The 26,487-nt window shown below is 36.3% G+C and overlaps 1 protein-coding gene across 10 annotated transcripts in view; it reads right to left on the bottom strand.

Moving 5' to 3' along the window:
• The window catches only part of EYA1 (EYA transcriptional coactivator and phosphatase 1), a 344,098-nt gene that overhangs the window by 306,612 nt on the left and 10,999 nt on the right, over positions 1-26,487 (bottom strand). For all 10 annotated transcript variants that reach the window (XM_055091186.1, XM_028500563.2, XM_055091184.1 and 7 more), the window contains exon 2: positions 25,608-25,715. In XM_055091186.1, coding sequence (XP_054947161.1) covers positions 25,608-25,640 — 33 coding nt within the window. In that variant the 5' untranslated portion in view covers positions 25,641-25,715. The remainder of the gene's footprint in view (positions 1-25,607; positions 25,716-26,487) is intronic.

Here is a 26,487-nt window from a genome sequence, read left to right as displayed (position 1 = left end):
AATGTATTTATTCTTTATGAAATTATCTTCTAGGAGGTGAATGTGTTAATGCATTTGCTTTACCCTGCATCTCTTTCTGGTTGGGTAACAAATAACACAGATCACATTTTCATTTACTCTAACTTGTAAGAATTTCAATTTAAAATAAAAAAAAATGTAACACTGTAGAAATAGAATCACTAATTGAATTACTAATTATAGGGAGATTTTTGCTGGTGTACAGCTTGCATTTAATTGTAACTGAGTTTACTCAAGTCATTAAAAAAACTTCAAATTCATAAATCAAGTGAATTTTAAAACATGTAAAATACAGGTAAACTATTTAGATTTTTTTCAAGTCCCATTTTAAGATGACTATCTAATTTCTTTATAAACCACCCAACGAAGTTTCTATTATTTTCTGCTTGATGTATATTTTTGCTACTAAAACTCATAGTTAAGTTTACATCTATTTTTAAATCTCTTATAAAGTAGATCTTCTAAAAGTTGTTCAGAGAAAGAGAGACAAAATTTCTTTCCTATTTCCACAATGATAAAATTCATCAGATTTTGTTAGTTTCAAATATTCCAGGTCTTACTTTCACATCAGTTCTCAAACTTTAGTGAACATCCAAATCACCTGGGATGCTTATGGATTCCGACTTCTGGCCTCCACCTCCAGAGATTCTGCTTTGGTAAACGTGGGGTAAAGTCTCTAAGTCCCTTTTAACAATGGAGGTGATTCTGACACAGGTGGACCAAAGACTTCATTTTAAGAAACACTTTTCTGTCCCCCACTATGGTACTTTACACAAAAATAAAATAAAATGAAGATTAATGCGCTGGTTCTCAACCCTGGCAGCACATCAGAATCTCTAGGTCTGGAGCCAGGCCAAGTAACTTAGGTTTGGTCTAGAGTCCAGGCTGAGAACTACTGGCTCAAAAAATATGAGGAATGACTACAGGGTACGGTGACACAATTCCTTAGGTTGCTTGTAGAATATGTCTTAATAAGCAAACCCTGTATTTAGAAGTAACAAAGGCAACAAATATGCTTTCATTAAATTTCTTCATTGTTTCATTCCTTAGCAACTTGTAACAGGAATAGGTGACTCTTGGGGTGACCACCCACATAGGAGAAGCCATGTTCTCCCCTTGGTGTCCAAAAAGACTGTGACGTTTACGAATGCTTTTACAGCAGCAGAGTTTGCCACCCTCTGCATTCCACAGTTTTCTGATCTAACAGATTCTTGTGGGTGCTTCAAAAGCCATGGCCAGCTTGGAGGACCCAGCCAGCTCCTTGCTCAAATATCAGTCCCTCAAATGCCCTGGCAACCAGGAAAGCAGAGTTCATTCGCACCGTCAGCTTTGTTACCCCTTCCGAACTTCCGGTTGGATTATTTTGTATTAAAATAGAGAAAGTGAAAAGGTGGAATCTTCATTCACTTCCACACAGAGTAGTAAAACCCCACCACCGTGATTAGATGCGCCAAGAGAGATCCACATGCAAAAGCATTTAAAAAAGGAAAGAAGTCGACTTGCAAAGAGGGTTTGCAAAGGAAGCTAGCCTTTAGAAGTACCAGTTCAAGGCTCCACTTAATTTGTGAATTCAGCGAGACAGGGTGGCCCTGGTTTTGTTTGTTTACCTCAGTATTCTTTACCTCAAAGTATCCTTCTCCCTGACTATGAGACATGACGTACATCCTTCTCCATCACTGCAACAGGCAGATGTTATGGGGGTTTCTTCTCAAACCTACGTGTGCCTATTACGCTGGTTACTGTAATTTTGCAATTTTAATTATACTACATAAAATACACTCTGTGTGTGAAAAGAGTTTGCTGTTGTTGTTGCTTAAAAACTAATGCTTAGGAAAAGGTCTTTGATAAAAGCAAATTAAAATATTTTCTGTAACCATATATCAATATAAATTCCAAATGGATGAAAGATTTAAATGTAAAAAACGAAATCATAAAAGTACTTGAAAAAAAACCCTTTGGAGAATTGCTTTACAACCTGAAAGTGGGAAGGTCTTTTCTGACTATGAAGCAAAATCTTACAACCATAGAAGGAAAGACTGATAAATTCAAGTGCATAAATGTCAAAAGTGGGCATGACAAAATATCAAGCAAAAATAAAAGACAAGCAACAGACTGTGCAAAAATATTTGCAGATTGTGTATAAAGGGTTAATCTCAACATACTAAAAGCTCATAAAAATCCATAAGAGAAAGACCAACGAACAGTAGAAAAGGGAAAGGATAAAAATTCATAGAAAAGGAACACTAACTGGCTCTAAAATACATAAAGAGATGTTCAACTCCACCAACAATAATAGCAACAATAATAATAGCTCAAACACACCATGTGCCAGATACTAGTCTAGCTCTTTACATATGTTAATGTATTTAATTATTAAAGCAACCCTATAAGGTAGTTAATATTCTTTTCAATAGAGGCATAGGAAATGGAGGCACTAAGAAGGTAAGAAATTTGCCCAAGGTCACAGAGCTGGTAAGCGGTGGAGCCCAAATTTAGGTGCTCTTAAGCATTATGCATACTTCCTTTCCTAATAAGAGAAATGCACATTAAAGCCACACTGAGATTTTGACAATTTTTCCCACTCTCTGACTGACAAAACTTTCAGTTTGATAATACTGTATATACCCTCTAGGCAAAGTGGAGAACACAAGCACTCAGCTTCACCGCTGGTGAAGTGAAAGCAGTTGCAATACCTACTGAGGGCAATCCAACAGTGGCTATAAAAATTACAAATGCAAACGCTCTCTGATCCGGTAATCTCACTCCTGGGAATTTATCCCACATATATCATCATGCACATGCAATATGACCTGTTTCTAAGATCATTATTCACACAGCATTCCTCGTAATAGTAAGAAAAATTAGAAAACCGCCAAATGTCCATCATAATGGCATAGCCATTCAATAGAAAACTATGCATCTGTAAAAGGAATAAAGCAGCCCTCTGTGTACTGATATGGAATGATCCAAGATACAGTAAATGCAAAAAGCAAGGTGCAGACTAGTGTGTATAGTGAGCTGTCTTTTGTACAGAGAGAAGAAATAAGAATATATATTCATTGTGTGGGAAGGGAGCAAGAAAACACGATTCTGAATTCCAAACCTGAGTCCATCCTCAAAGGAAAAGCCTTGGCCTAATATCAAAACATTGACAAATAAATACACCTTATGTCTTTTAAGTTAAAATAGAATGACAAAATATGAATTCATTATATTCTTATGCATCTCTAGCCAACTTTGTCAATGAATCTGATCATGGTTTGTTGTGTTTAAACATGATGCTCTGCCTAAGGGACCCTACACGTCATGGTGCCCAAGTAGGGTGACCTATGTCTCTGTGCTTCTGCTTTGCACTTTCTCCTTTGTTTGGCTTCACATCTCTCTTCATCAAACAGAAAAACTTATTATCCAAACTCTTCCTTGGGTCTTAAGTGACATTATAAACATATAGAACTCACCAGAACAAACTGGTTTTTCAAAAGGGCACTGTTTCGGGTTATCCAGAGAAAATATATTTTGTCACCCTTATTCTACTGTACCTACCAGGTGGCCAAAACATATTACTATACCATATTTCTCATAATAGATTGTTTTGTCTGACTTCTTAAAGTAAGCAAATATATCATTTTTCTGGAAGTAGCCTAAACCACACAACTTCGTAAATATTTTATTAAAAAAAAAACAATGCTATTATTCCTCCACATAAGGTCAACTTTTTATAATTCATGCAATAAATTATTTATTTTAGAAACTACCTTCATACAAAAAGAAGTAGACAGTTTGTTGCTTAACAAAGCTACTCTGTAAAGTATGCTAATGTAGGAAGAAACTCCAAAATATCTTATCTGTCTAGAAAAGAATTTTTGAATTTCTTAAACAGAGGAAACTAATAATTTGGCACTGGACTACACATGCTCCTTTCTGAGTGAACTTCAATGCACTTCGACTTCCATTACCTCAGATATAAAGCTCAACAGCATCTTAGCCAATGGGGGTCAACAGAATGTAGAAAGAAAATATTTCTACATGTTTCATTAAGGATATGTCTACAAATATGCTATAATTGTACACAAACAGAATGCCATTTTTTATTTCAAAATTATACTTAGAGAAGGTTTAAATACGCAGCATTTTTACTATACACTTGCATCTGCTCCACTGGAGAGTACAATGTCATTGTCCTTAAAGATAATGAATCACTTTCTGGTTTAAAGTATTAACGCTTTAACAGTACAAAGAAGAAAGTGCTCTTAACAAAGAAAGTGCCACAAGAATTCAGAACCAAAACACAGTGTTACTAGCTGAGAGAATCGCAGATAAGGGGCATTATATTTTGGATTGTTGTCCTGTAACTATACACTATCTTAACATCCCACAATGATTTATTATTTTAATCTATAATAAAATATGGTATTGTTTTCTTAAAGTTGGGCTTGAGGGGCTTCCCTGGTGGTGCAGTGGTTGAGAGTCCGCCTGCCGATGCAGGGGACAAGGGTTCGTCCGGAGCCTGTGCTCCGCAACGGGAGAGGCCACAGCAGTGAGAGGCCCGCGTACTGCAAAAAAAAAAAAAAAAAAAGTTGGGCTTTAGCATGTGACTTTCTTCGACCCATGGGATGTGAGTAGATGTGACACTAGTAAAATCTTTAAGCCTGCTTGCTTTCACACTTGTGCTGTTTCAGGTAGTCATTAGACCCAGTGACATGAGAGACTTATGGAGCAAATCTGACCAAAACAAACTCTAAAGTAAACACAGCCAACCCACGGTCTGAAACAGAGCTGCCCAGCTGAGCCCAGCCTAGATCAGCCAAACACAGCCAACCTGTAGACTGTTGGTAGTAGAATACATGTCTGCTGTCATAAGCCATGGAGATGTTGGGTTTGTTTGTTATGCGACATTATTGTGACATAAACTGATGGATGATGGGTTTTGAATTGAACATAAATATTTAAATGTAAATATGTGAAAAGGAGAAAAAGGGCTTCCCAGGCTGAAGAACCACATTAGTAAAGACATCCCATTAATCAGTCATTGAGATCTGTCATTCTTTCTTTGCACTATTTCTTCCATCTCTTCCTTTCTTTTCATTTTAACTGCTTTGACATCTTTGAAGAGGATGTTGAATTCATCTTCATATCTCACCTACTACTGTTAAGTGTCTCCAAAGGAGTCTTTTCACTTAGTCTCTTTAAACTACCCTGTCCATAAAAGCCAGATTAATGGTGTTAAAGAAACTGAGAGTGTAGATTTCCTATTGAGAAACCTTCAAGACGTCCCCATGCAGACTGAACTAATTTGTTGAGCTATTCTTCATTTCACTAAACATCTTTTGAGTACTTACTATATTCTAGCATTACTACCAGATGTATGCAATAAGAAGCCAAAATCAGACATGGTCCCAGCTGAGTGAGGAAACCAGCTATTTCACAGCTATGAGAAAAGACCATGATTGCAATGTGCAGAGAGCACAAAATCAGGGAACATAGCACCCCATGAACTCTTCTTGAAAAATCACTCTACTAAAAATTTCAAAACAAACAAAAAAGAATGACAAATACTAGATTCACTGAAATAGCAGAGTATTCAGTACTTAAGATTAAATAACCATTAGGATTTTCATAACAGAATGCTATAAACCTTGACAATGTCAAAAGAATAGCTAACAAAAACTGTCAGATGAGAAAGAGGAAGTGGGCTAATTTCTGTCCTCTTCTCTTAGCATGAAGGTAGTTTCTAAAATAAATAATTTATTGTATGAATTATAAAATGTTGACCTTATGTGGAGGAATAATAGCATTGAAGAAAGGTTTGTTTTATGCACATATGCATCAAGAAAAGTCTGGAATGATACATATGTGATATTATCAATGGTTATTTTTCAATAGGAGGTGATGGAGGTGATTCGATTTATTTTTAAATAGTTTTTTTTTGTATGAGGAAATTTCATTTTCAATGTACTTGCCACTGATCCTCCTTTCCGGCAGCAAGGTAAAAAAGAACAATGAGGTACATATTTTTGGTGTCTAGTAAAAGAAAGCGGAACAAAATTGTCTTAGAAGAAAGAGAGAGACCAACAAATGTTAGTTGAGTAGCTACCATATGCCAACCACTCTATCATGTATTTCTTGCAACTCCATGACATTTTACTAGCTCATTTTTCAGACAAGGAAGGCCAGGTAAATAATGTGATGTGGATCACAAAACCAGTCAGTGACAATGGCCAAGGGAGAACCCGAGTCACATGACCTGAAAGCCATGCTCTCCCTCGCCAATCCTCTCCTTCCCAATTTCTCAGATCCTAAGTTTAAGAGAAGTTAATCTCATTTATCCTTTTAAAATAAATAAAGTGTTCAGTTGCAGGCTCTGTAAAAGTATGCAGTTAACTGCAAGCTCACAATCAAGTTGAATCTGAACGTCAAAAGAATAAGTTAATTAATTATGTGATAGCACATTTTTAGTACTGATACAGTTTATACCAGGACACTACCCTGACAGAAAAGTGCCAAGTCTCGAATTGTTAGAATAAATGATGGGAAACAGAAAGTTATGTAAAGCATTTCTTAACCCAAGCCTTTTTTTTACATTAATTTGCATTCTACTAACTTGGACGATTCGTATGCAGTGGTAGCAAACGTTGTAAAGAAAACAATTAAAAGCAAACAAAACTTTTCAACAGTAGTCTACTGAGCATTATAGTCTCTATTAAAACTATAACTGTATACTCTAAATACTCCCAACAGGACAGTTTGCAATTCAAACTTCCTTTTGAAATTAATTAATTTTCTCATACTTGGCAACTAATGATGAATATAATAAACAAAGTATATCTCTATTTGACATATTACATACAGTATAAAACCTACACAAACACATTCTTTTCAAAAGGCTGAGATTAATAAATTAAGTATGTTCCTACTTTAAACAGGGACCAAGATGTAAAACGTAATCTCAATTAACTGTAATAATTAGCCACTCTTTATAGATCAAGCTGGCCATTAGCTTGTTACACATAGATTAGTATAATGAGTATAAATAACCAATAGTCACAAAGACAGGTTTTTTTTGGTGCCTCTCCCAGCACTTATAGTTTGTCTTTTCTCATGTCCTCCCTTATCCATTCATTCATTCAAGCAAAGTTGACTGAGTAGCCACTAAGTGCCAGGCAACGTGACAGGCTAGTGATTAAGAGACAGGACAGGTGCTCCTCTGAGAATTCACAGTTCATTAGAAGAGAGATGTGTAAATAGCTAGTTGTAAATCAACTTACTAAGAGCCACAGTAGAGCTCTTAAAGGATCACAGAAGAGAGAATCCAACTAGTTGAAGTTTACCAAAGCAGACTTCACATAGGGGTTGGCCTCTGACTTCAAAATAGGAGGAGAAGGCTTCTGCCAGGCAGAGAAGTGGGCACAGAATGCATGAAGCAAGGGAAAAAAGTATAGCTTTTAGAACCACGACGGTTAGTCCAGGTTGATCCTCAGCCAGTAACACATAAATCATTATTGGCTACTATGCAAATATAAATATCATGGCCAAAAATATAGCTTTTTAAAGTGCTTCTCCCATTTCCTACGATGTCATACTCTCTGGAGAGGAGGATCATATAGAGACAGAGCAACACTGCAGGGGGTTTGGGATCAGAAGAGGAAGGATGGGCTTTCCATGGACTTCCCCTGCACGGGAAAGTCCTTTCTCCTCTGAAAATCCTCCTGCAGTCCATCCCCCTCTACTTAAGTCTCTAACTCTCCCAACTCAGCCAAACTGCTTGAAAGAGTAGTTGAATCTCAATATCTCAGTTCCCATTTACTTATCAACACAAGTAATCTGGATTCCACCCATCACTATCCCATCAAACTGCTAGGACTAGTGGCGTACTGTCCATTGTATACCTTTCAGTACTTGTGCATCTTAATCCCTCAGAGGAACCTGGCACCACTGACCATTCCTCTCCTGCAAGTTGTCTCTCTATCTCTGGTTCATATACCTCTCCAACCGTACCTCAGACTTCATACTTGGCTCCTTGTCCTCTCCCTGGCTCTAATATCCCCTTAAATCTTCTCTTGTTTGGTCCTTTTCTTCCTCGACACACTTTTCCTCTGTTACCTCACATAATGGCTTCAGAATCATCCACTTGCTGATGGCCCCAAGTCTATACTTTTAGGCCAATCCACTCTAGAAACCCACATCCAAATTTTCAACTGTCTACACAAATCACCTGCAGATCTGCAAAACCTCTCAACTGCCCAAAACTGAACTCATTATCCTCTGTCACCTACAGTTAAACCTACTAAGATGAACTCTTCTCCTGCATGGAAATCTCTCAAGTATTTAGAAAAAAGAGCACTCAGTCCTCACTAAGTCTTTTATTACCAAGTAACTGTAGTGTTAATTATCCAGAAGTCAAAGTTACAGTAATTTTGAACAGAAAGAAATGATAAACCTATGAATAGTACTGAGAAAAATAAAGTTATCATGAAGTCAATTAGCATAACCTCAAAGAAAGAATCAGCTACCTTTTACCTAGGGTTCCTCATTATTATATGTAAACATAAGGTAATATTTGTGTAATGATACACATTCACATTACAGTGATTTTAGGTAAAGGAATAATATTACTTTTTAAAGATAAAATATGGCTAAGCCCCATTGAGAGATGTTGTTCAGAACACAGAGAAAAACACCAAATAGTCATCTCCAAAATGAAAATAGTTATATGCATTTATTAACCGTGAGTATGAAGGATTTTCATATTTCAATTACTTAAATTCCTGATCAACATATACAATCGCTGATTCCTAATGGAAAATATGCGGGATAATGCATATAAAGCTAACTATTATTGAAACTAACCATTTCCAAATGTCTTTTAAATATTAATTCCTCATCAGTAAAAAAAAAAAAAAAAAAGTGAGCAACACGTATCTATACATTATATTCAAACAGTGCTTTACTAATATATTATAGATAAAACCCACACAAAATAAATATATGTTTTTTAAAAGGATGAAATTAAAAGTTAGACATTCTATTTTCTTCCCATGACTCAAGGGATAGTAGACATTCTTCTATGTAGTCCACCGGTATAAGCAACGATTACCCCCTAATTTTCCTCCTACATTTTCATCTGCCCACGTTTCTCCGGTCTCTGCCATGTGCTTACATAGAGTCTTAGTTCTTATCACCAAAGATAGCTTAATTCCCCTTCCACCTAGATTCATCAACATTGCTGGCCCCAGTCAACCATTCCTTAAACTTCTCAATTACCTTCTTTTCCAAAGGCTATTTCTCACAACTTATTAAAGAGCTGACATTTTTTTTTTTTTTTTTTACTCAGAATTTCAGTAGCCAAAAGAAAAACTTGAAGATGATATAAAGGTGAATGGCAATACTATTTTCTCTCTGTAACACCCAAGAATAATGTGAATGTCACCTCCCTTAGAACACTCTGCTCTCAGAGAATTTTCTTATATTTATCATGTACTTTGGCTTTGCAAAGGCAGCCAATCAAATGGCAAACTGGTACAAAAAGATGCAACTTAAGAGAAAAAAGGTTTGACAACTTCAGTAATGAAAATGTAGAGTTCCAATCACCCCAATTCAAAACTAGCAAACAAGCCTGAGAACAAATCAAAATCAATAAAATTTCTATTTATTTTTCATTTAAATTGATTTAAGACATACTTCACCAGTTTAAGAATGACCAAGTGCCAGCAACAGGATTGGCATCCTTGTGGCCACTTCAGTACCTAAATTACTCTGTAATTCTCCCAAGCTGTAAAATAAAGCCTAAATCCATAAAGTCAGTTGGCATCTACTAATATCCAGAACTCTTAAATTACAAATATTATCTAATCCTTTTTTCCTAAATAATGCTATACATTAAGTACATTACTGCATTATAGGCGACATGGAATGTATTGTGTAAAAAGAAGCATTTCCTATTTCTACCTTAATGTGCAGTTATTTGGCTACCAATCCCTACTTTTAATTCATTTTTTTCACCAAAATGAGAAAAGGTATTTTTTCTTCTGCAACAATAAATATTTATGTATAGTATAACGAAGGAATCTCTTCAAAATTACTTTGATCTACCCCTCTGACCTGGTCATCAAAAAGCATTTGTTACACCTGGATACTCCTATGCTTCAGCTCATGTTACAGTTTGCTTTAAAGAATTAATGGCCTTAAAATCTATTAATGTTTTGAAAATTTGACAAATATGAAATATCCACTCAGTGTTTCTAGTAAACCCATTTAGTTGAGTAGACTATTTTAAATTATAACCTCCTGTTTGTTTAATAAAATTAAGATTGTAATATAGAAATATTTTAGATGGCAATAAATCAAAGCAGTTAACTTTCTCTTTTTTTTTTTAATACTAAGAAAATAATGCAGGTATAGGTGATGAAAACGCAGCTATTTGACTAAAATATATCCCCTGTAAGGTTTTTTTAAGGGTATAATAATTTTGATTTTTGCCAGCAATCTAAGCTTAGTAAATAAGCTTCTGCTACATATACCTTGGAACTTTATTCTCAGTCTGGTTGCCTTCCTGATTACTAAGTCTTTCTAAATTAGAGCAAGCAATTTCTCTTTGTTTTACCTAATATTTGAAAATGGCAAAAAAATCCCCTGGGTCACTGAAAATTATCCTTTCATTCCAGCCGCCTGTTTCAAGTCAGTCAAAACATTCCAGACTTCAAAAGGAGGCTCTGCCTTCTTAGGCCATTTTGGTGTCCCTCTATGGTTGCCCTAGGAGGGATCGGTTATTTGGATAAATTAATTTCTGGAGCCTGCTGGCCTTCTAGAAGACCTCAATGTCTGACTGCAAATTAGTTCTACTGAACATGAAGAAATCCCTGGACAGGCTAGAAGAAATAAATGGTGATAAAATCTAATACTACAATGTTTGTAATGTGATTTTATTCTGCTATGTAGCTTGTAAGCACAGTTAATGTTGAATTAAATATTTTAAATTTTTCAAAAAGGGCCGTGAAAGCAGAAAATCAGATCAGGATCCAAGTCGCAGCAAAAAAAAAAAAAAAAAAAAGGCCAAAAGCCAACTTTAAAATAAAACTTCCAGCAGGAATCTTTTATGAGAACAAACAAAAATGTCCCCGTTTTCCACAAAATCCACTATATTTTTACATTACAGATACAAAACCCCTAGTCGGCCACCCCTCCTCTGAGACAGGAAGTCATGCAGTTGAATGGTGCTTTAGCGGGCCGTGAATAAACTGTGAAGCAGCCCCTGAGTACCGACTTGTACAAGTGCCTTTGGAGAGCTTATCCTGAAGGAAGAGAAGTCCCTGAGCCAAAACTAACAAACAGGGCCCCTCAAGCGGAACAATGGCCCAGAAAACTCAGCAAAAAAGAAAATAAACCTCGTTGGCAGTTTGTTTTTGACTGTTAAGAGCTTAGCTACAACTCTATCAAGATTTTTAAGAAGGTAAGAAATTTCACACATAAGGCCTTCTCACAGCTGCTTGAGAGTTTATAGTGCAAATGTATCATCTTGTCTTGCCATGTCTAATCCACTTTAGGAGATACTTGTATCTTTTCTTTCCAAAGTAAACAGAACCACACCTCAGAGAAAGAGATGAAGAAAAGCTTCCTTTCCTCACCTCCACACCCTCAGGCCAGAGTTCAGCTTGAGTAAGTTGAATCTAGTTCCTAGTCAATTTGTGCTAATTCTATCAAAGAGGTAATGAAGATTAGAAATAAAGACTGAAGCTGGGAACATTTTTTTTTTTTTTTTTTTTAGATCCCAAAGTATATACACATAAGATAAATGAACCCCAAGTATGGTATTTAAAAGAAGTTTTAAGAAATTCACTAAAAAATACACATCATTCTAAAATGTACATAAGGAATTACAGTCAGCTGTATGTGTAGTTAGTTACAAATATATCCTGGTTCCCAAAGTTCCATTAATCTCAACATTTAACTACATTTGCAAAAGTTTTTAAAAAGTATTTATCATGAGACTGGACATATTAGATTAATTATTCCCCCAACCTTACACTTGGGTCCCCACTTTAAAAAAAAAAAAATTTTTTTTGAACTCAAATTAAGCCAGCATTACTTGGAGTTGAAGCAAAGAAAAAAAGTACATATAGTATAATTAATAATAGATGGAAACAGTATCAACAATGAGGAAAAAAAATCTATAAAAATGGCTGAATATGATGCCTTCTGTCATATCCCAAATCTGTGCTCAATATCACACACATTTCAGTAAAATGGAATTAAGGCTAACAAGATGATCATATTTGTGAATTTTATTCTAATTTAACTGAAAATACTCATAGACTACTTTTTTTTAGATTTGGAACTACATATGGAAAGCGATTCATGTATATATAAAGAAACAAGAAAAGTTCAAAGACTGTTCAAAGCAAAATGAAGATTCGTCTGTACATTCCCTGCAGAAATTTATAAAAGTAGAATGCGTGAAAAAGCAGGCATTTATTAACTGGATAAATCATTGTAGAATTCCTTTACTTCTGTAAAACTTTAGATGGGGGGAAATACGGTCTCAACATAGTTTTTTAAACCATCAAAATCTAAGCTTTGTGTTTTCTAAACATTTCACAATAAAGCCCTGTTATACTTTTCTTTCGAGGCTGCACATATTTTCAAAGGTTTTTATTACTTATTCAACAAGTTATTAGTTAGATTTTGCTTTTTAAGGTCAGATTTGTAACTACTGATCTGAACTTCTGTTAAAAAAGAAAGGAAAAAGAAAAGGGAAAAGAAAAGAAAAGGAACAAGTTTATTACTCTGAGTTAAATTATAACCATCTAAAGCTTATACTACTTAATCATGGGTCAATACGTAATTTTGTTAGATATTATAAAAAAATAAAGGAATAATTCCTATATTTTGGAACTCACAGAGGGCTTGAAAAATGGCAAGAAAGAACAGAAGTATTTCTAATCTGTAAGTGCTTTGTGTGAACCTTTCTGGAAAAATAGAGCACATTTTCTTCAAAATTATATGTTAACCCCAAAGGAACACAGAGAGCATTATGCATTTTGCCTACTTGAATATGGAAAAACAACCTTGATCGTTATAGTCCTACTTCCTCTCTTTCATTAAGCACTAGGTAGTAAATCATGGATTCACTAAATCTCAGTGGTGAAAGGGATTTTAGAGGTAATCCGGTTCTACCTTGTTCCCAAGCACGAGTCTTCAACAGATTATCACCAAGTAGTAATGAGCTAAGGCTGTATGTGTAACATGCTTAGAAGAGCAGTGCTACATAGTAAGTGCTTAATAAACGTTATTTATTCTTTTTAGTAATAGTCAGGCACTGCATATCTCCAAGGACCTAAAGCTGATGCCTCCCAAGAAAATCAGCCCATTTCATCTTTTCCTGTAACTTGTAGTGTTTAAGGACTATCATTGGTTCAATGATTCAAAAATTACAATGTATGGAGAATTTAGCTACCAATGCAAACAACTTTTTTGGCAACAACTTAAAAGGACTCAGAACAAAATCTCAATTTAATATGTAATATTTTATAATATAAATGCTGAATACATTTACAATTTTAAAACTTTTCACTGAACTATAGGATTATAACCTTTATTTTTTCCAAATGCCCTTCATATTATCCTATCTTTTCTCATTTTTAAAGGTAGGCGAGAACACTGTAAGATTTTCAAGCCTGGTCTTCCAAAGTAATACCAAAATCTATTCAACTCTTATTGGCAGTATAGGTAAAAGCCACTATTTTCAGTTAAAACTGCAGCAGATCACCTTTGTCCCAATAAGTTAAGACAGCCTTCAAAGGACTCTAATGCTCTAGGTAATGAAGAAGTTCACCATAGACTCATGGCCACGTATCAATTAGCCCAGTACTCTCCTTGCTGCCATTGCAGATGGTTCTATGAATTACAGTCCCCATTCAATATCACAAATAGATCACACGTTCATTTGAAAATTTTTGGCAGCTCTATTGTTTTAAGATGGCAGCCTGCCTCACAGTTTGAATTTAAAATATATAAATAAAGGGTGTGTCAATTTTGATTGAAATCAGTCACTGTATTTAAAAAACTACCCTAGGGCAAACAGAAAGATAACCATTTTTAAAAAGACAAAATGAAATGCTAATTGATTAAATTAAAATATAGATCTGATTTTTAGTCCATAGTAAATGATGAGTCTATTTTTTTCCAAAATAATTTGGCATCTTAGCAAACAACTAATTCCAGTGTCTAATGTGAACTTTAATAAAAGTCAACTCCATGGATGAAACTATTTTAAGTTGCCTGGGTTCCATTTTGCCACCAACAGTTTCCTACTTTGAGAATACAAGTGGTTAAATGCAGGCATAACTAACCAATTATGAACATTTTTCAGGGCATATAATTTCACACAGCTGAAAACAAAATATTTTTGAAGTTTTTAAAGTTAACCCTCCCAGCCTACCAGATAAGGTCAGGTAAACGTATGTTTTTTAAATGTTTCAGAGAATCTTTGATGGACAAGTCACTTTGATGGAAAAATCACTAATGTAAACACCAAGGTTAAAAAAAGTAAAATGTGTATTTGATCATTATTTCCTATGCCAAGAAAATCTATTTCTTTTCTTTAAATCAAAATTAGAAATGCAATTTTAAATAACATATCACTTTAATCATAAACAATCTAGCATTTATCTTTTCTTGTAAAACACGACTGATATTAAGGTTAATATGTGGTTACCCAAAGCATAAAATTTTATTCTTGAAAAACATTCGAGATGGCTCTCCTTTGAAAGAAATACAACAGCCTCATTAAAGAAATAAATAAGCAGCATATACTATATACCTTGCCAAATGATGTTTGATATAATAAAACATTTGAGAATTTCTACACATCAAAATAAATTTCAATACATTTTAGGATTCCTAAAAGGAATTTTAGTTTATACAGTATTTAAGTAAAAACAAGAACTAGTGAATGAACAGCCACCCATTTCAATATCTGCACAGCCCATTAGCAATTATCTCTTGTGTCCCCTTATATTATACACACCATATTTCAAAATGAAAAAAATAATGAAATAAAATCAGTAATTAAAAAAAAAAAACTTCTCATTTTTCCTTTCTCTTATGAAAAGAAGGGAGAATTGTTGAAAAGGACACAGGATTATTTTTTTTAAAGACTTCCTGGAAGAAGACAGCTGTATTTATTGTTTTATGATAAACACATAACATGTGTACATATATTGCTTAATAAAGGCATGCCTGTTCTCCTTTTGGTCCTCACAACAATTCTGAGATACACAGGACTGAAATATCCCATTTAAGAGATGAAGACCCTGGCTAGAAATGATCAGAGAGATTTGCACACACTCCAGCTAGAACTTCAGCCCCAGCCTCCAGCTGCCTGCCAAGCCCATGCTCCCTCCTGCACCTCATAGGTATCCATTGACTTGAACTGATAAGAACATAAGCTCAGTTATTGCCTTATTGATGTGAGATGGGAGTATACGTTCATAGCATTGCAAGAATAAAAAATTTTAAATATAAGACACTGTTAGTCTGATTTATGTTAAGTTTGAATTTGGGAGAACTCACAAAGAAATTTCAAGAATTCCTTTGAAATATAAACATTAATTGAACTAGTTTAACCAAGTACAGCACTTTGGAAAGATTTCTTCAATGAATAAGATTTATTTGCAAAAAGCACATGAAATTTTTGGTATGTGATTGTCAGATTATTTTGCCCACCTACTTTCCTATATTCACATACAGTTAAAATGAATCTATATTGTTATTTTCTTTTATAATCCTATTTTCATAAAAGAACATGTGTAAGAATTTACTTCATTCTCTGCTTAAATTATCAGAAATTTTCCATTAATGGAGGTCCAACTAATGAGGTTTCACAGCAGTGATGTTTGCTTTCAGTGGACCTCTACTTTCATGAAACCTAATAGAGCAGGAAGAGCTCTGAGCCTGATTCTGGTATGTTTCCAAAGATGCTTGGTTCCCTGGAGCCACGTGTAGCAAAGTGGCCAAACTAGCTTATGTGAATATTTCTCTCCTTTTACATGGCAATTATATTCATTCATTCATTCATTCAACCAAAGATTTTTTGCATCTACAATGTGCAAAATAGAGAGGGCTGAATGTCAGAGGGAGGGTGATTATTCCTCTCTCATATTCTCTGCCCTCAGAAAACTCACAGTCTAGAAGGCAAGCAGATTTGTAAATAAGTGTGGACAATTTAAGATAGAATAAAATATATGCTAATTAGCAGTTCAAAGCATTTATTGTGTGAAGAAGAAAAACTTCTGTTTGGGGGAACAGATAAAGATAAATAAATCGACATCTGGATGTCCCCAGGTTGCAAATGAAATGCAATAGGAAAAATAAGAGTTTTATTAATTATATTTATATAATGTTTATATAACGACTGAGTAGAGATAATTTTAATGCAAAAATAGGTTGATGAGATCACTGTATTAGTTATCTACAGCCGTGTAACAAAATTACCCCAACACTTAGCATCTCAAAACATGTATTTATTCTCTCACACAATTTCTGAGAGTCAGAAATCTGGAAGCAGTTTATCTAAGTGTTACTGGATATCAGGGCTCTCATGAGGATGTACCTGAGCTGTCTGCTGGGGCTGCTTCATCTGAAGGCTGGACTGAGGCTGGAGGATTCACCTCCAAGAAGACTCCCTCACATGGAGAGAGGAAGAAGAAGGCTTCAGAGCCTGGCACACGGGCCTCTCCACAGGCTGCCTGAATGTCCTCACAACATGGTAGCTGGCTTCCCCCCAGAGTGAGTGATCCAAGAGAGAGCAAGGAGGAAGCCACAGTGGCTTTCATGACCTAGTACCCACAGTGGCACATCACTTCTGCTCTCGTTTCTACTTATTAGAAGTGAGTGACTAAGTCCAGACCATACCCAAGGGGAGTGATTCATCTCAAGGAGTGCATCATCAAGAGACTCCATGTCTTAAAGGGAGGAGTACTGTAAACATATTTTTGGATCACTACAAACACATTCAGGAAGATGATGCAAAATGTAGGAGTGCTTCTTTATGCATTCCAAGCACCTTTTAAAATTAATCATAGAAACATAGTTGATATCACATGTAAACAAAATTATATATGTACAGAAGAAATGTGGACATCAAAGAACCCTTATCACAACATCAGTGCCAACATAAAAATATCCCATGGGCTCTACAAATAAAAATATTCATTGACTGAGGGATGAAGGAGATTGCAAAAGAAATGATCAGGAGACCTTAGAAATGTGAAGACGCGTCACATGAGGGTTCAAATGCAATCCTGGAACTGTGGTATTGGATCATCAAACTGAGCACTTGTCGGGTTTGCAAAGTTGCTCCGTGTCCTGATGGGCCCTCCTGCCCGTCCCTTGGCAACAAGCACATATTTATTTTGTGATGCACAAACTTTATTAACTTTGATTACCCAGTACCATAGGAACATGAATGGATTCACACTTTGTTAGAACTAGAAGAGAACTTCTCCTCAGTTCTTCATTTTATAAATGAAGAAAATGAGGCTCCAAGGGCAGAAATAAGTCAAATCCAGGATGATGGAGCAAGCCTGATAGAAATAAAATGAGAAACCTTGACGGAGGTGGGAGTGCAATGGTAGACTGACCTGCAAGTGCTAATGAGAACAAAGTCCGGGATCCTCCATTTACCTGCAGGCATTAACATCGCCCTGGGGCTCTGTTCTGTACTGTCAATACTTTCACACCACAACACATGCCATAGAGATCTTCTAGCCTGTAAAGCCCAAAATATCTACTGTCTGATCCTTTAGAGAAAAAGTGTATTGTATTTTCACTACAGTGAAATGGCCTTCTCAGAGAAAGACAAATATTATATGATATCACTTATATGTGGAATCTAAAAAATAGTACAAATGAACTCATTTACGAAACAGAAACAGACTCACAGACTGAGAAAACAAACTTATGGTCACCAAAGGGGAGGCAGGGAGGGATAAATTGGGAGTAGGGAATTAACAGATGCACACTACTAGATATAAACAACAAGGATTTACTGTATAACACAGGGAACTATGTTCAATATCCTGTTATAAACTATAATGGAATAGACTTGAAAGAAAAAAATAGATATATACATAAAATGTATAACTGAATCACTTTTGCTGTATACCTGAAACTAACACAATATTGTAAATCAACTAGACTTCAATTTCTTAAAAAAGAAATCGATTTCTTATTCTAGCTCACACTTTTGGTAACTTTTCAACATCACAGCTCTAGACCAGAAAGTGGTTTTATTTTTCTTTTAAGAATTTAAGCTGCCCTTCCTACTTCAAAAAAACCCAGAGATCCCAAAGTCTGTGCCTTTCCCTCAGAAAGAGAGATGCAAATGCCATCACTGCTAACTGCTCTGCTCATACATCCGGTTCCAAGCGCCATGGTCACTGAGCTCCCAGCCCCCTGCATGTTTAAGAGTGCAGGTCAGAGGAAGGTCAGAGGCAGTGAGTCTAAATGGTTAGAGCCCCTTTCTCCTTTTTTTCCAGCATCAGCCACAAGCAATTTTCATCCTTGTCACAATCTATTTGTTTGATGCATAGGGACCAAGTGAGCTATCCCAGGACACAAGATGCCAGTCACCTCAGATAAACAAACGTTTACAGGGTGCACATAAAGGGCTTGACATTGTGTTTGGCCTAGAAATATTAAACAAGTCACCGTCCTGGCTCTGGAGCAATTTTCCTGTTTAGGTTTTATTCTTCACCTAAAATACCCAACTGGTAATACAGCCTGGTACCCGATTTGAACTTCAACAGCCAGTCTCTTCTAAACTCTCAGATCGCATTCCAACCTGGGCTCTTTTAATGGGCCCAAACCAGCCTTGCCCATGCAAAGGGAAGTATTGCCTTATTCCTTCCAGCATGGTCTGACATCCCAAGACATCATCTCACCTTAACCCTGTGAATGTGGGTCCATTACAATTCAGTTAAGAAATAGTATCTCATCCCCCTAGTCAAATCCATTTCAATTAAATAACAATGAGCATTTTTAAAGCGCTTACTATTTGTGTGCCTGGCATGGTGGAGATAATATTAGTAACATCAACAAATGCTAAGACAGCATTTCCTGTATGTCAGGCACCATTCTAAGTACTCTCACACATATAACCTCATTCAATCTTCTCAGTCACCCTGTGACCTAAGTCATTACCATCATCCCCGTCTGCAGACAAGGAAAATGGCCCCAGGGAGGCAGACAGACGTGCCCGACATCACACAGCCAGGGAGCATCACAGCTCAAATCTGAACCCAGGGAGTCAGGCTCCAAAAACTGCGTTCTTATTCACTAGCTGTCTTTCATATGTTATTTCTAATCCTAGAAGAAGGTACTCTTATCCCTTCTTTACAAATGAGGAGGAACTGAGGCTGAGAGAGGTTTAAAAACTTGCCCAAGTGCAGGGCAAAGACTGAAGCAGGTGTGTCTGACACAAAGTGTCCTCCCCTTTCCAAAAAGATGCCCCACAGGGCTTGACACTAGTGGCCGTATATAGTGCTTTATAGTTTACAAAGTGCTTTGGCATATGATATCTTATTTCCTCGTCACAAAGACCCAGCAATATAGATCTTATTATCTGTAATGATAAAAACCAAATCGAGGCTTAGAAGTTAAAATAACTTTCCCAAGGTGCCTTAGTCAGTAAGCTGTGGCTCAGAACTCGGTATTCTGATTCCAAGTCAAGGTTTTCTTCACTACGCCCAACTGCCTTCCATTTTCAAGTTAGCATCTATTTGCTGGGCACCCATCATAGCCAGTTTAGCCGCAGTTCTAGGCTTTACTGCCTGGGGCTGAAAATGCAAAGCACTGCTTCTGTCAGATCGAGTGAGAGAAGAGAAACTAGCTTATTAGGGATCCAACTTATAACTGATAGTTGTAACGAAGAACTCAGGTCATCAGGAAAGAATTTTATATATATGTATATTCACCAGTAGATATTTCCATCAAAATGATTAGCATGTAGGTGATGGTACATCAAAGGCTAAATCTGTAAGATGATGCGACAGGACTAAAACTGTGGTTTCAAACCAGTGCCTCCCTGAGTACAAACTGGGGGTTTCTTGAAGGTTCATGGTGGGCACCTATTGGGTGGTCTGCTCAGTCCCTTCTCTGAGCGTCAGGCGCAGAATCATGACTCGTGCAGCACCAAGCAGAGTCTTTCTTTCTGCACGGTGGATGGTTCAGTAACGTGTAAACCGTGGTCACCAGGCAGCCAACGCTACTCAAGGGGAGTACAAAAGCCAGTCTACAAAGAAAAAGAGGACTGAAAAACATATGCAGAGAAAAACAGAAAGAAAATTGCTTGAATTTCCTTTCTTAAGACTTTCCTTTTGTTTAAGTCTTTCTTAAGACTTTTCTTTTGTTTGCTTAAGCCAGCTCATGGCGAATTCCACTACTTGCAACCAAATAAACTAGAGTTATTCAAAGTGCTAAGGTGGAGGCAAGTGGGATAGGTAGGCAAACAGATAAGGTCTGAAGCCTCACATTCTTCTTGGGCTTTGTTATGGGTTGAATTGTATCCCCACCACCCCACCACCCCCCAAAAAGACAGGTTGAAGTCCTAATCCTTGGTATCTGTGAATGTGACCTTATTTGGAAAAAGGGTCTCTGCAGATGCTATCAAGTTAAGATGAGGTCATTAGGTTGGTCCTTAAACCAATATAACTAATGTCCTTACAAGAAGAGGAGGAGACACAGAGGTAAGGGGGAGAATGCCATGTGACAACATGGCAGAGATCAAAGCGCAGGAGCTGCAGGCCAAGGAATGCCAAGGATTGCTACAGAGGTCTGGAAGTTAAGAAGCAGCAAGGAAGAATTCCTCAACAGCTTTCAGAGGAAGCCCTGCCAACACCTCGATTTTGGACTTCTAGCCTCTGGAACTGTGAGACAATAAATTTCTGTTGTTTTAAGCCACCCAGTTTATTGTACTTTGTTACAGCAGCCTGATGGAACTAATACAGGCTTCCAATAAGATGCTCATGATTTTAAAAAGGAAACTGAAAACTACTGAATTCTATATTTTTTAATTTATCTAAAAATTTCACTTACATAAAATATCTCACTCATGAGAAATCTGAATAAATGTAATCTTGACCTAATTTATAATTTCCCAGTTAATTTGACTTATACAGATGTAATGTACATATATATATATATATATATATATATATACTACTTTTAGAAATCTCTGCTTAATAGTGTTCTTCTCTCTGTTAATAAAATATATATTTAACTTTACCATTTTGGTTAAAAGTCACTTTGCCTTTTTAGAATGTCCAAACATAGAAATAAGGCACATACATATTTTAGTTCATGGTTTTCCTGCAAAACCCGGCATCTCAGCAAAAACTGCTGTTAGCATTTCAAATTTACCATAATCTAAAGAAGATGCAGTTATGAGAATACAATGGAGCCCGAAGATATAATTATTCCAAAAAGCTCTAAAATATCACCATCGGAAATATTTGTAATAAAAGTAAATTAACAATCTACCATTTATAATAAAAAGCTCCTTTAGAGTCTCAGGAGACCTGATTCCCTCGACAGCTAACAAAATAAACAAACATATGTAGTGTTGGTGTTTATAATACCTGGCACTGGTATAATAGTTGCAGTCAAAATTTTTTATTGTGGACTTGAAGGCGGCCAGATAACTTTTTATCCATGACCACACTTTTTTAGTGATATTTACAATAAAAGAGCATGAGAGGTGTATTGTACTTTTCAGTTATCAAAGAACTTTTAAATACGTGACCCCACTTGACCTACAAAATTATAATTTTAAATAAGAGAAGGTAAATATTATCATCTCTGTGTTCTAGTTGAAGAGACTGATGCTTGGAAATCTACCCCAGATCATACAATTAGTAAAAATTAAAACCCAGTCTTCGGATTCCATATCTAAAACGTAGTTTTCATGATACCAGGATTCCATCTAAATCAGACACAAGGTTTAGGTAACTGCAGAGCTCACAGCTTCTAAGGAAAAGACAGTGATTTATTTTTTAATTCACTTGTTTAAAAAGAGTTAGTACGTGCTTTTCTTATCTTGACATAATTTCCCTGTAGAAATCCTCATAAACTAAAGAAACTGAATGATGCAGCTATAGCCTGGCCCTTTGATGTCTGTGTTTCAGAGGTGTCTAACTTGGAGAGGCCAACCATGGACCTACAGAGAGAGAATGGGGCCGTGCTTATCCAAATGGGACTCCTCAAGAGGGGATACTGGAGTGGCTAGAATTATCACCAAAATGATGTAAAGCCCCACAAATGTCCTCCTCTCCTTTTTGTCCTCATGAGGTAAGTTGAAGAGTCAACAAAACCTACAAAATCTCATGAGCTACTTCTTTCTAGATGCGGAAGACACAAACGCAGAAAATTCCAGAATAAGAAAGGTGGAATTTCTGATTTAAATGTTTTGCCCAGGACTGTATCTCTTTAGGATCAAAATGAGAAGCTACTTCACCTCTGCCCCTGGTCTCTGGTCACGTGAAAGATGTATTTCCAAAGTGCCACTATGGTCAGGAGGCTACATCCTAGGAATATTGGGGGTACAGTATACTCTTGTGTTTACTCTGAATATATTGACTTTTTTTAAGCAAAACTTTGAAAGATGAATGTGGCAAGCAAGGGACAGTGCAAGTCACGCTGGGAAGTACAAGAATTTCTGGTACCAAGTCTCCTTTTAATCCTTTAGTTTCCATCAACAACAACAAAAACAGACAACCCAAATGAAAAATGGGCAGAAGACCTAAATAGACATTTCTTCAAAGACGACATACAGATGGCCAATAGGCACATGAAAAGATGCTCAACATTGCTAATTATTAGAAAAATGTCAATCAAAACTACAATGCAGTACCACCTCACACTGGTCAGAACGGCCATCATTAAAAAATCTACAAACAATAAATGCTGGAGAGGGTGTGGAGAAAAGGGAACCCTCCTACATTGCTGGTGGGAGTATAAGTTGGTACAGACACTATGGAAAACAGTATAGAGCTTCCTCAGAAAACTAAAAATAGAGCTACCATATGATCCAGTGATCCCACTCCTGGGCAGATATCTGGAAAAGACAAAAACTCTAATTCGAAAAGATACATGTGCCCCAAAGTTCATAGCAGCACTATTTACAGTAGCCAAGACACAGAAATAACCTAAATGTCCATCGACAGATGAATGGATAAAGGAGATGTGGTACATACATACAATGAAATACTACTCAGCCATAAAAAAAGAACGAAATAATGCCACTTGCAGCAACGTGGATAGACCTAGAGATTATCATACTAAGTGAAGTAAGTCAGAAAGAGAAAGACAAATACCATATGATATCACTTATATGTGGAATTTAAAATATGACACAAATGAACCTATCTACGAAACAGAAACAGATTTACAGACATAGAGAACAGACTTGTGGTTGCCAAGGCGGAGGAGGTGGGGGAAGGATGGAGTGGGAGTTTGGGGCTAACTACTACATATAGAATGTATAAACAACAAGGTCCTACTGTATAGCACAGAGAACTATATTCAATATCCTGGGATAAACCATAATGGAAAAGAATATAAAAATAGTGCATATATGCATATAACTGAGTCACTTTGCTGTACAGCAGAAATTAACAGAACATTGTAAATCAACTATACTTCAATAAAAAAATAAATTTTAAAAAATCCTTCAGTTTCTTGAGTTACCTTATTGCTTTCAGCTAAGTTCTAGGCCCTCTTCCCCTCTTAAGCCTGTTTCCGCACCTTCCTAAGAAAAGGGGAAACCTGAGAGCCAAAGAAAGTGAGCCTGGAGGAGCCCACCTGGGGCCCAACACATAGGGACCTCTGAAAAGACTGCTTGCCCTTCGTGGTTGAGTAGGCAGGGGCCAAAATGCCCCGGAAACGGCTTCTCCAATGCCACACACTGTTTGCCCTTGAGAAATATCACTCCCTAGTTTTCTACTTCTGAGGCAGCCAAGTATCTTTCAAGAATAAAACTGCTTCACTCTTCATGTATCAAAACACCTCCAAATGATATGGAATGAGATGGCCCAATAAACACCATTTTGTTAGGACAGGTACAGAAATTTTAATCATTATATTCTTTGCCTGTTTTTTTTATTTGTCTCAAATCTTAATTTCTTAAGTTTTAAATGAGAGCGGGCAGAATATTAAAACCTCAAAAGAAATATTATCTGCAGCATTTATTGGCAGAGATTGTTCAATCTGTTAGTGATTCGCCAACAACGCAACTTGCATGAATTTAGGGAGCCAAGTTACATACAAGGGGCAGAAAACAGTCAGTTATTCGTGCATTTAGTTTTCACTTATTTTATAGGCACTCCAGAACTATTCTTCACATAATAAGGACATCGAATATCACAGGCCCATAACATAAGTTTAAAAGGCCAAACAAACAACTTAAACGTGTTAAGGGTGCTTTCCCTGTTTAGGGTGAAAGCTACACCATACAGAATGATCTCGAAATGCTCTATGTGAATTACCTCACAAGATGACCTAGGAGAGCCATAAAATACAGTAATTGCATACAGTATGACTGCAGAAGCACCTTGATAGCACGTGACCCTTTGTTATTAAAATCCTAATCCATTAGCAGTTACTGCTTATTACATAACCACCAGAAGGTCTTGTAAAACACACATTTACAGGAACCACAATGTCATTACTAAAGATCACACTTTGGGTTTGTAATAATTCTATGGTGAACAAAGCTGAGCTACAAAACCACAGGTCTAAAAGCATCATAACTGATGAGAGACCTTTAAAGGCGAAGTCACATAGTGCCACCCCAAATATTGCTATGGAAATTTTCCAAGGAAACAACTCTAACTTACTGAAATAGGCTTTTTTAAAATTAAAATCCGTTGACTTTTTTAAGTTCGAAACAAAGGCTATTTATAAGATGAACTCTTATTGGGAATATTTGTTTATGAGCCAAAGGAAACTTTTTTCTTCCCGATACAAACTCGAGGAACATTTCTGAACCCTTTCTCTTGTGCTCACAAGATAAACAAACAAAATAAAACCGCAGGTTCTCCTTAATTTAAAGCCCACTCGAGAGTTTATCAAACTGTGAATCTACCACACCAACCCCACATTTTATTTTATTGTGCTTTTTTATCACACATTTTAAAGATACACGCGCACACACACACATATACATCAAAACAAATACATACAAAACAATCCGAACTTAGACATTAATTTCAAGTTTCACGAGACAAATATATGTTTTCCCTGAGGCAAAGGAAAATGTAAGTCTAAAAATTTTGTTAAGCATATTGGTATAATTAAGTAATACTAAAGGTTGGCTTTTTCCTCTAGACCTCTACTTTTGATAACTGATACCTTTAAAAAAGATATAAATTAGGTTAGGCTGATGAAATAATGTACTACTTAATTCATAACTTTAAAAATCATTAAAAATTGGTACAGAGCTTTTGAGGAATTTCCAGACACTCAAGTTACAACAAAAATAGTAATTACGATTTTAAGAGTAATAACTCTGCCTTAGGACTGACATTCTGTTTACTTACAGACTGTCCATTTATCCCCTGGGGGTCTTCCATTGAAGATTTCTTCTTCCGAATTATATATGGGCTATTAGCTACACACTTCTTCAAAGGGTTCCAACACCCCAGCACCTGTGACGAACAGAGCATCAAGCCGCCGTATTAATTGTGTGGCATGAAATTAAGAGCTGATCTTTACGTCTGTAGCTTTCTATTTACTAGCATGTATACACAAGTCAAGAATGCTTACCTTCACTGATTGAATCTTTAAAATAAATATTATGGGCTCACTGTTTATCACAATTTACGTGAGCCAAATGTGGCCAAATTATAGCTCAGTGTGTCTGCTGTCAGCAGCTGCGGCCCAAGGAAAAAAAAGAATGAAGAGGGCAGATAGAGAGCTTTCTACACGCATTAGTTTTGAGCCAACAGTCCAAGAGCCCCCCCTTTTTTTTTTCTTTTTGAATTCGGTTTCTCCATGCTATCATCTATCAACGTCAGCTGTACCACAATGCCAAGAGGAAATACTAACAAAGAAATATGATTGTAGTCTGAGCAAGGATAAAAGAGAAAAATCTAGAGTTGAGTGTTTTACCCTCAGGGCAAGGATATTATTATACCATTTCTTAGCAAGTTTACTTTAGGTCACAGTTTCACAGTTGATCAATTCTGAACCTTCAGAGACTCAACACCTTCGAGAAGAGTGGGGTTTGGGCATGCTTCAAGACATGGACGATAAATGTAGTATTTTGAAATACAGTCTATGTTTAGCTATCTGCAAATAATAATAACAATATAGGCATCTAGCTGCCCATTCTCATTTCCTAACTCTCAGAATTAATTTTCACACTCAGGCTCAAATGAGGAACCAAAAGAAACTCCCAGTTTTTCTTGCTTGGTCTTC

The sequence above is a fragment of the Physeter macrocephalus genome, chromosome 15 (assembly GCF_002837175.3).
Source record: "Physeter macrocephalus isolate SW-GA chromosome 15, ASM283717v5, whole genome shotgun sequence".
In the NCBI taxonomy this organism is placed as follows: domain Eukaryota; kingdom Metazoa; phylum Chordata; class Mammalia; order Artiodactyla; family Physeteridae; genus Physeter; species Physeter macrocephalus.
This window is presented reverse-complemented; position numbering and strand designations above follow the sequence as displayed.